Source organism: Salvia miltiorrhiza, chromosome 3 (assembly GCF_028751815.1).
Source record: "Salvia miltiorrhiza cultivar Shanhuang (shh) chromosome 3, IMPLAD_Smil_shh, whole genome shotgun sequence".
Classification (NCBI taxonomy): Eukaryota; Viridiplantae; Streptophyta; class Magnoliopsida; order Lamiales; family Lamiaceae; genus Salvia; species Salvia miltiorrhiza.
In genome coordinates this window covers 7,885,605-7,896,830 of record NC_080389.1, presented here as the reverse complement: position 1 = coordinate 7,896,830, position 11,226 = coordinate 7,885,605, and the positions used below count along the sequence as shown (strand labels likewise).

The following is an 11,226-nucleotide window of genomic DNA, read 5'->3' as shown; positions in this document are numbered from 1 at the left end:
ATACCCTAGATTGATGGAATAAACCCTAGTTAATAATCACAAAATTAAACTAAAGCATACAAAGTTGAAATTGAAGAAAAAATATATAAAAAATTAAATAAATTTGAAAATGGGACATAAAGTGTGGTACATTGAATCTCATACCGTAAATTTGAGGTTTAATGAAGGTAAAAGCAAAAGTCTTTTAAGTATATTAATGTCAAAGTTGAGCATCGTTTATTGCAATTAAGTTGTGGGCCAAAGCTGTGTGCGTGTGTTGACCAAGCGGTAAGGGGTTAATGCCTAAGGCCAAAGGTCTTGGGTTCGAGTCATCTGTGGCGCGGATTTTCAATTTCTTTATTTAATATTGTAAATTTATCAAAAAAAAAAAAATAAAGTTGTGGGCCAAAGCCAATATTTGATTTTTACTATTGGTACATACAGTTGAAACAGATGGGTATGTGGTGATCAATCTTCAGTTGGAGGATGCACGGCGTAGTAGAGCTGAGCGGCAGAAATGGCAAGTAATGTGACGGCAGCGAGAAACGCGGTCATGGTCCAGGGAGATCGAAAATTAGTGTGGATGAGCTCAGCCATCCATGTCTTGACACTGCTATTATAATGTGCTTGGATGTTATCTTTCACTGCATTGAAAAGAATCGGATTAGAGACCCCGTGTGTATCGATATCCTTGTAGGTGTTGAAAACCTCTTGGTCGGTGCCGAGCAAGTTGATGAAGATTCTCTTCTCTCGCAGCTCCTTCACGTCTTCCGGCCTCTCCATGAGCGACTTCATGAAGCTGATGTACGATACGACCTCCAAGTTGGTCCGGCTGTTGGGGCTGAGTTCGTAGGCGATCAAGTTCGTGAAGATGACCTTAGTTTTGGTGGTGACGACCCACTCGGGGAGTTGGAGGCTGCCGTAGAAGAAGTTGGATTTGAAGCTGACATCCATCAGAGATTGGGTTGGGCTTGGCTTGAAATGGATGCCCTTTGCCTTGAGCTCTGTCACCGACCGAAACGAATGGAACATGCTTTTCAAGTTTTTGAACTTGTCTTTCTTCGCTGCAGCAGCTCCTTGGTTCTTGGAAGCCAAAGACTTTAGAAGACGATGGATTATACCATGAGAATGAGTAGCTTCTGCACCACCTCTTTCTAGATCATGATCAGCTCTGGGGCAGCACAGCAATTTGCAGCAAGTTGGGCTCTGATCTTTACAGTCAAAGACGAGTAGCATGTGGATGGCTTCGACGAGATGCAGAGGCTTCCTAGACAGTAGTCTTTGCTGGCGATTATAATCTCCAAAGTTGACCATATTCACGTATCTGTCATTTTTCCAACAAATTAAGATGGTGTAATATTTTGTAAGTTGTAACGTTATACTGGTAAGGGAAAATTGCACGTAAATATACAAACTTTGCTCAAAATTCATATTTGACGTGAACTTAGGATTTTACAATTAAATACACCAACTTTGTAAGTTATTCAATTTTGACACCGATTTCATTTCCGATAATTGAAAAAAATGACATGAAGTTAGGATTTCATTTCGTTTCGTTTTGTTATTAGTCCGGCGAACTAAAAGGCGTGTGCCAGCGAGCCACGTACGTAGGAGCTACGTTATTTTAAAATTTGGAGAAAATGAAATTAGTGTCAAAATTGAACGACTTACAAGGTTGGTGTATTTAATTGTAAGATCATACTTCACGTCAAATATGGATTTTGAACAAAGTTTGTGTATTTACATGCAATTTTCCCTACTAATAATTAATATCTTGTGAAGGAACATACTCCCCCGTCCCATAACAAGCGTCCTAGTTTGTTTCTGCACGAAAATTTAGGTGGGTATGAATAAAGAGTAAAAAAATAAAGAAGTGACGGAGAGTGGTGAAGTCCACTTTTATTTTGTGAGAGGAATAAATGAAAGTAGAGATTTTTAAAGGTAAAAAAAGGTAAAAGGTGGTGGAGCCCGCTTTTTTTTTTTAGAAGTACGACACTTGTTATGGGACAGCTCAAAAAGGAAACTAGAACACTTGTTTACGGAATATACATACCTGTGAAGCAAGTTTTCGTATTCGCGTTTGCCTTTGCCGTATCTTAAATCCATCAAAACCTCCACCACCACTAAAGGGATCTGATTCTGAAGCAAAACCAAGTCACGCCACAAAATCGCCAACGTCAACATGCCAAGGTGATTCAAAATCTTGCCCATCATCTGCGCTCCCCCTGTTGCACTCTCCATGAAGATTATCATCAACGAGGCGTCGCGAAGCATCATTGCGGCTAGCTCATCGTCCGAGTAGTCACGCATCGTGGTTTCTTCGTAGCACTCTCGTATTTCATCGATGATGTCAGCAATTTTGTCGAGGTAGAACGACGACTCGTCGTATCTTTCTGGGCCGCCTGATACGAACAACTCGACGGCCTTCGGCTTGAACGCCTCCACGAAAGCGAGTGCCGGTTCGCCGTGGTGGTACGGACCGAAGGAGACCGCCTGCGGAAAGTAGTCATTTTTGTTCTTCTCCAATCGGACTAAGAGAGGCTGCACTTTCTCAATTTTATCTGTCGCTGCCATTGCCGGCTGTGATAAATCAATTTATGGTCTATTCATAGATGTGAACAAGCTGAAGCCTACGAATCTTGGTCAAGTGATAAATGTATTACTCTTCCTAGATTCCATGCGTGGGAATATTTCATCTGCCAATTAAAATAGTATATGAATAAGAAATCAGTTTACTAGATTAAACTATTTTTCACTCTTTTCTCTCGTTCCACAACACACCAAGAAAAGAATGTAAAACTAGGGGAACTTTCAGCTTAAGAATTTACTCAAACCAAGAAAAGATTGCAAAACCAGAGGAACTTTCGGCTTAAGAGCTTTGGTTTCAACTTTAACTTGTCTTTTATTCCGGCAACACACATCAATATAGAGAGCCAAATCCAATGTATTTTTGTGAGTATAAAATGCTGTATATAAGGGATTAAAGAAAGTATGCTTAGCAGTTAACTTCCTCATTCTAGTGAACAAGCACTTCCAACTACTAGACCTGGAAATGCTTACACATAGATGCTTATACAATCTGCCTCTCACATCCAATTTTCGTTGCTCCGGTAGCTAGTCTTTTTGTCAGGTGGAACTAACGAAGCAAAGGTCGCTTGGCCGGGTATACGGCAGCAGAGAGATGTCTTAAGATAGATAGCTGAAACCTAGTAGTATTAAGTAGAGTATGCAAAAGGGCCTGATGCTGTTACTTATTATAGTTGCTTTCCTAATACTTATTTGAAAACTTTGGTATCAAACATTGAATCTACACCCAATCACTAGCATCATCATCATCATCACGGCGTGATATATTGAATGGGTTGAGCTTATCATACGCAGCAAGCGCAGCAGCACCTACGATGGCCCTCGGAATGTTTGCTCCAGCACCTTTGAACATACACTTCAATACACCCTGCATCTCGCTCGGCAGGAATGTAACCCGTGACACAGCCTTCAATCCACCAGGCATCACCATCATACCTCTCCGAGCAATATCAACAGCATTTAACAAAGAACCAGCTGCGATTGCGCTCAGCCAGGCAAGGGCAAAGCAATTAAAGAAACTATCCTGAAACCAACAAAAACACACAGCTCAGTACAAACCAATGCACGGCAAGATTCATATATTTACAAGATGCCTACCTGCATCTTGCCTGGCAGAAAAATTGGCTTAAAAGATTCGTACATCCCAAAGTAGTAACCGCGGTATACAACAGCTCCTAGAAGTGATACGTTGAATCCACGATAAAATCCAGCAATGCCATCAGCTGCCAAAGTCTTCTTGCAAAGATCAACCAAGCCCACCCTTCTTTACATCCACTGCCAATCTAGTACGAACATAGTCCATGGGGTGGACGTAGACGATAGAAGAGGCACCAGCTAACATACCTGCGCCAATGTACGAGGAGCTGCCAACTTCATCTTTTTTGAAGGTAAATTTAGTCTTGTAGAAATCCCAGAATCCAAAAGTCAAGGCCTACAAAAGATTTTATTTAGCATAAACATATTACCAACCACAGAGTGTTTGTGTATTCAATTAACTTGCCTGGCCTGGTAAGTAACGGATCACATTAGCTGTGTTCCCTCTCCACAAAGAAGCAAATCCTTCTTTCAACGTTGTTCTCCAGAAACAGTCACCGATGCCTTTGTATGGTTCAGATAACCTACCAGCGTAGATTATTCCGCGCTCGTTTTGCATCAAAAGTTTCACACGATCAATAGGAGCAGTAGCGGTTTTACAGACCGCCACACCAGCGAGAAAAGACAAGCCCAGAAATCCTTTCTCTGCAGGGGATTGCACAAATACACCAGACTTCACCAAAGATGGATATGCCAATGCATCCTTCCCTTTAAATGCTCTGACATGTTGAGTCATGGGATAGTCATGTAGCTCACACATACTCATTTTTTTTTCTCTGCAAATACAGAATTTACCCATCTATCATTACTATAAATAAAAACAGTAAAAAAATTGCACAATTCGGCCTAAAGAGTGAAAATCGCTGGAGGCCAACGCCTTGAGGCGCGACTCAAGGCAAGGCGACGTGATTTCGGTAACAATTTCAAAATTTCAGACGTGATTTCAGCAATTTTACGTATAAACATGGTTTGCAGTAATCACACCAACAAAATTCATTCCATAAAAAGGAAATGTAAGGTGAAATCATCTTCCATAAATACCTTTTTCTTGAATCTGTTGGTGTGTCCCCAAACTAAGATGCAGACGAGTAGGGGTGCCAAGGGCTAACCGGAACCGGCGGTTCGGCCCTGAACCGGCCCGGCGGTCAACGGTTCCGGCCCGGACCGTTGACCGCCGGGCCGGTTAAGGTTCAAGAGCAGCAGGCCCGCGGCCCGCCGGTTCGGCCCTGAACCGCCGGGCCCGGCCAAAATTTTATTTTTTTTAAATTTTATATTTAAATCATACATATTTTAATGTAGGATAATTTTAACTAAATGTAATTTCACTATTTATAGTGTATTACACATGGTAGAGAATCCTACATTTTTTAATGTGGGATAATGTAGTTTCACTATTTATAGTGTACTACACATGGTAGAGAATCCTACATTTTTCAATGTGGGATAATTTCAACTTAATGTAGTAGCTTCACTATTTATAATGTATTATACATTGTAAAGAATCCTACATTTTTCAATGTGGGATCACTCAACTTAACGTATAAATATGTAACTTATAACTTATAACTTATAAGGTCTAGGAATCAATTAGTTATTTAGTTAGTATTAGTTAGTTTACTTATTCAATTTTGAAGATTATGTAATTTGTATCATTGTAATATTTTTTTGGTACATAGAATAAATTCAATAAAGATATCTATTTTTATGAATTCAGTTGAATTTTTTATTATCAATGTGTTAATTATTTTCCCTTTATTTTATTTCAATTCAATTGTCATTTAAAAAAAAGATGATATAAAAAATATTATTATATTATTAATATAACACCTAAACTAGAAAGCAGTAAACGACACCGGATTTACGTGGTTCGGTCGAGAAGACCTACGTCCACGGGGGTTTTGGGAGTTTTTCCACTATAATCGAGGGAGTGTTTTACACTTTACAAGTTGTAGGCTAAGAAATAATGACTATCCTCCTTAATCTATGCATCAAGGCCCTATTTATAAGCATGAACATAAACTTAAGGCCCTTAGGCCCATTAGACCCTTAAAGCCCATTAGCCCAATGAATTAAGCCCAAGCCTCGTTATTCTAATCTACATCTTGAAATTAAGCCATCAGAGCTGGAAAGCGGAGCCGAGCTGAGCCAAGCCGAAAGTCAGGGCAATCATGTATCAAATATCAGAAATAACCACAATAACAGTAATAATAATAATAATAATAGTCATAACTAGAAATATTCGCGTTATGTTTAGCACAGCGCTGGTGCATATTTCAGTCCTCATCAATTTTTAAGTTGAGTAAATTTGAAAATTATTTTACTTGGTAACTTGAGTAATTTCAAGCTTTAAAAAACACAACATATATTTAAAAATTATATATTTATATGACAATAGTATAAAAGTTATTAAGTAATTTAAGACTTTAAGTTAAGTAATTTTAACATTTTAAGTTTTTAACATCATAATTTATAAAACTATATAGTATAAGTTGAGTAATTTTAATATTTTTTCAACATTTGTAAAGTAAAAACTATTACATAAATATAAGTTATAAGTTACAAGTTATATATTTATAAGTTGTAAGTTATATATTACATGAATATAAGTTCTATATTTATAAGTTAGGTTGAGTGATCCCACCTTGAAAAATGTAGTATTCTTTACAATATGTAGTACACTATAGATAGTGAAGCTACATTAAGTTGAAATTATCCCACATTGAAAAATGTAGGATTCTCTACCATGTGTAGTACACTATAAATAGTGAAGCTACATTATCCACATTGAAATTATCCCACATTGAAAAATGTAGGATTCTCTACCATGTGTAGTACACTATAAATAGTGAAGCTACATTATCCCACATTGAAAAATGTAGGATTCTTTACCATGTGTAGTACACTATAAATAGTGAAGCAACATTTAGTTGAAATTAACAAAAATCATTTAATTTCATTAAAAATAAAAATAAAAAAAATAAAAATAAAAAGTGAAAAACCGGAAACCGCCGGTTTTCGGTCCTGAACCGCCGATTTTCGGCCCGGCCCGAAACCGCCGGCACTACAGACGAGGGAGAAAGGGAATTAGGGCTTAAGAAGGGTAAAAGAAATAAAGAATGATGGGTGTCAGTGCTAAAGTGCGAGATTACAGAAAGGGAGAAAGGGAATTAGGAACTAGAAACAAAGAGTGCTATACTTTAATAGATTTTTCCAGACTTTTAAAATTTGAGTGTATTCGTTCAAGACTTTTAAAAGTCTATGAAAATTTGAGTGTACTCGTTCAAGACTTTTAAAAGTCTATAAAAATCTGAGTGTATTCGTTCAAGACTTTTAAAAGACTATGAAAATCTGGGTGTATTTAAAAATCTACGGATTTTAACATTGAACTGATTTCCATGGATTTCATTCAAAAAATACACATGAATAAATCCGAGCTCGGACCACGAGAATTCAAATCTTGAAAGTTTCCAGCGCTCGCTGGGTGCCAGCAGACGCGGCTGAAGAAGCCAGCGCCGGCTGGCACCTAGCGGCCGCTGATGGAACGATGGCTGGGCACCCAGCGGCCGCTCGAGGCATCCAGCGATCGTTGGGCCCAGCGATGTCTTTTAATTGTGGAATACTTGGGATCCAAAAACTCCAGCGCAGTTTATGAGGATGTGCACCGGAGTTTTGAATTCGTGCTCCGCTCGATCGAAGAGCGATCTGACCTCTTCCGGATTAGACACGTCGGCCTTGACGGCAACGGCGATTGGACAGTTGTCGGTGGCTTCGGCGTTGAGCTCGAAAGCCAGGAGATCGGCTTGGGTCGAGCTGGAAGTGTAGTTGATGACTAGCTTGGCGCCGAGTGAGCAGAGGTGGATGGCGATTGCGCGGTCGATTCTGCGCGAAGCTCCGGTTACAATTGCTACGCCGCCGTGGAGATCTGCGGAGGCGGTGCTTGGTGCCATTGATGCAATTGAGAGGTATGAGTTATTACAACTTTTTGAATCCCAACACAAACACAAACACGATCACAATTCACAGCACCAAGCATTATAGTAGAGTAATAAATAAATGAAAAGTTGTACTAGTTTGACCATTAAAGCTCATTAATTTAGTAATATAATTATTGAATGCATAAATATGTAAGCTGAGGTAAGCGAATACGTTGCACGCTAAACACGGAATCATTAGGATTATTATTGTCATGTGACAATAAGGAATCTAATGTGGCGAATCTTTTACAAGGCCAGCGGCCGCTGGACACTAGCGGTCGCTGGGTCTCCAGCGCTCGCTGGAACCCAGCGGTCGTTGGGTATCCAGCGCTCATGGGCCCCTAGCGGCTGCTGGAAGTGGGTCTAGTGCTCGTTCAATTTCCGCGCTCGCTGGACTTGTAGATTTGAAGTCCGAAAATATCACGTCAAATTCTTGCTAATTCATTAAAAATTCGAGCAAGAATTCATTCAAAATCATGAAGAATCCGTGAGAATTCTATAGACTTTTAAAATCTACGGACTTTTAAAATCTACATAAATCTTGAACTAATACACCCTCCTTCGTTTTATTTCCATAAGGTTTTGAGTTTTCTTCAATTTCCTACATCAAATAAAACATAGTACAATCTATATACTCCTGTGCACCTGTGCACTGGGTGCACGGTACAGTGTCATTTCGATAATATGATAGCGTTATTTAATGTTAGTGTCATTTCGATATAGTGTTAGTGTCATTTCGCGACCGTATTATTTATATAACATGATAGTGTCATTTATAAAATAAAATAGTATTAGTGTCATTTCAAGATAGTGTTAGTGTCATTTAATTAAGTGTTAATGTCATTTTACACCCGGATCGATGCACAGGAGACCACCTCTAATATATAATACTCCCTCCGTCCGCCAAAAGTATTCCACTTTGGCTGGGCACGAAGATTAATAAAATTGGAGATGATGATGATGTAGTGGAGAAAGGGTCCCACTACTTTATGAGATATGTGGTTGAGATTGAATTTGGGGTGGGTTTTTTGTAAATAAAGAGTGTTTGTAAGGATAAAATATAAAGGTGGATGATGGGACCATGCCTTAAAAAGGAAAGTGGAATACTTTTTGCGGACGCCAAATATAGTAATTGTGGAATACTTTTGGCGGACGGAGGAAGTATATAGTATATAATAACAACACAGATGTCGTAAATAGTAACTTCTGGTTTCACATTTTGATGGGCTCCAGATCTGGAAATTATATTTTTATTACTGTATTATATATTAATCTATTACTCCATCTGTCCCACTTCAATAGGCTCACTTTTTTTTGGCACAAAGATTAAGAAACTTACTTTTTAGTAGAAAAATGGTAGTAAAGTGGTGTGGTCCACACCAATTAAGTACAACTTTCTTACCCAAAAAGGAAAATGAGCCTATTGGAGTGCAACATCCTAAAAAAGAAAATGAACCTATTGGAGTGGGACGAATGGAGTAATAGTTATAGGAAAAGATTGAAATAATTAAAGAGGAAATAAAGGTAGGCATTGTTTATGGAAAACGCAAATTATAGGAGAAGATTGAGATAATTAAAAAGGAAAAAAAATGTAGAAGAACGTATAGAGATTATCAGTTTCAGAAAGCTAGCAAAATGGTTGTGCGTATATGGTGAAGGGAGCTCATCTCTATTAATTGCGCCTTCTTGTCAAGGTGGAGATTGTAAGTGGTGACTACGAAGGCTGGCAATTTTTTCAGAGCAGGGGTCGATGAGCAAATATGAAGAAGTTAAAGGATTCCAGCGTTATTTTGTCCGGGATCGTTATAACGGTCACTTAAGTGATGCGGCGTCGTTTTACTTTTCTTCTTTAGGATATAAATTTTGATTGTCTCTGTTTTGAAGCTTCGAACAGAATAATTTTCAGTTGAGTTTCTTGAGCGATTATTGTAAGTTCTCTGTATTTCGGTTGTATCTCTGGCGAGAAGTAATAAAGAATGAGTGTGGATCTTCCGTGGATGTAGGCACATTGCCGAACCACGTAAATCGTCGAGTCGTTTATTTTTGTTCTTGCTTCGATCGTAATTCAATTCGTAACACATGTTTGTAACTAATTTTGGTTTCGAATTTGATTTTTGAAATGCTATGCTCTGAGTTAGTAAACTTGCTTGTTTTCTCACTCCTCATACCTTATTGCTGGGATATATAATGACTCATTCAAATTTAATGGCTTTTCAAGTGCAATATTATTATTTTCAATTATGTGAAATCCTTGTGAAGATGCAACATCTATATTCTTTATTTGTAAATTACAGTAGTATTGGTGAAATTCTAAGCGAAGCCTGTGTTTTTTCTCATGTTGACTGTTTAAATCCTTTTCAGATTGCAAGCAGTGGCGGATCCAGGGGGGGCTAGAGCCCCCCCAAATTTTGAATTTTTTTTTTAAATATAGAAATTATAAATAATAATAAACTAAATACTCTGTTAAGAAATACAAACGGGACAGACTGAAAGCTAGCACTAATAATAAACTAAATACTCTGTTAATATTTTAGGTTGTTGATCTAACAATACAAGAGCTAAACACTCGGTTTTCCGAAGCTAGCACTAATTTGCTTAGATGCATGGCGTGTCTTGATCCGAGAAATAATTTCTCCCAATTCAACATTGATCAACTTTGGGCCAGGTGATTATTTATTATTTCCACAATTACTAGCTCGGGTTCGCTAAGTGTCTATTCATAGATTATTTGTAATGTAATAGACATGGTAATGAATGAAACTATTGTAGGTTTTTATTATTGTTGTTGATCTAATGACAAAAAAACAATTATTTATTAATTACTATATATTATATCCCAAAAAAAAATTCCTCCTGGATCCGCCCCTGATTGCAAGTAAATATATTACTCCTTTCGTCCACAAAATGAGTGTCCAGTTGGAGACGATACGGGTTTTAAGAAATTTATTGAGTGTGGTGTGAGTGGAATAAGAGTCACACGTTTTTAGAGTATTAATTAAAAGGTTGTGTGAGGTACACTTGCCAAAAACGGAAATGAGTACTCATTTCGTGGATGGGAAAATATAAAGTTCATTTTCATTGCAGAGGAGATGGTGGCGGGTTGTACGAGCTAGAGTTGAATTAGGGGGAATGGCAAGTAGAAGAAGCTGCAATAAATCGTTTTTGCAAGAGCTGTGTAATTTTAAATACGTGAATTTCCGTTGACTTTTTTTTTTGTGTGTCTGCAATATTGTAGCTCGGTCGAAACACGTTAAATACTTGTAGTTAGATAGTAATTTTCACGGGTTAAAAAAAAAGTAGAGTGATGAGTGTTATTTTTGGAAAAACGTTTAACCATGGGCCAAAATTGATGTATATCGGGCTCGTTTGGTGCTCCTTTATATCCCCATATTAGGAAATATAAGCTGGTATAATCATTAGTTTGGTATGTTATACGCGTTTCGTGTGTGGCCCGGTGAAAATGCTCGGGCCGGAGCTAAACATCCAGATTACGCCGTGAAAGGTGTACCTCCCCCCCGATTCGGATGCTAATGCTGAAAAAGTGGGGTCCAATTTCCATGCTAAAGTGACCCAATTGATCGAAAATAGAAAA

The 11,226-nt window shown here is 38.2% G+C and overlaps 2 protein-coding genes and 1 pseudogene across 2 annotated transcripts; all 3 read right to left on the bottom strand.

Moving 5' to 3' along the window:
• Positions 1 to 376: 376 nt before the first annotated feature.
• On the bottom strand, positions 377 to 3,054 carry LOC131017335 (UPF0481 protein At3g47200-like). The gene is made up of 2 exons (XM_057946058.1): positions 2,033 to 3,054; positions 377 to 1,303 (listed from the first exon to the last, which is right to left on the bottom strand). Exons 1-2 carry the CDS (start codon positions 2,551 to 2,553, stop codon positions 448 to 450), a joined length of 1,377 nt encoding a protein of 458 aa, XP_057802041.1. The 5' UTR covers positions 2,554 to 3,054; the 3' UTR covers positions 377 to 447.
• Positions 3,055 to 3,206: 152 nt separating this feature from the next.
• LOC131017336 (ADP,ATP carrier protein 1, mitochondrial-like) lies at positions 3,207 to 4,728 on the bottom strand (annotated as a pseudogene).
• A 2,537-nt stretch (positions 4,729 to 7,265) lies between these two features.
• Positions 7,266 to 7,607, bottom strand: LOC131018250 (NADPH-dependent aldehyde reductase-like protein, chloroplastic). The gene has a single exon (XM_057946973.1). It carries the CDS (start codon positions 7,605 to 7,607, stop codon positions 7,266 to 7,268), a length of 342 nt encoding a protein of 113 aa, XP_057802956.1.
• Between the last annotated feature and the right edge of the window lie 3,619 nt (positions 7,608 to 11,226).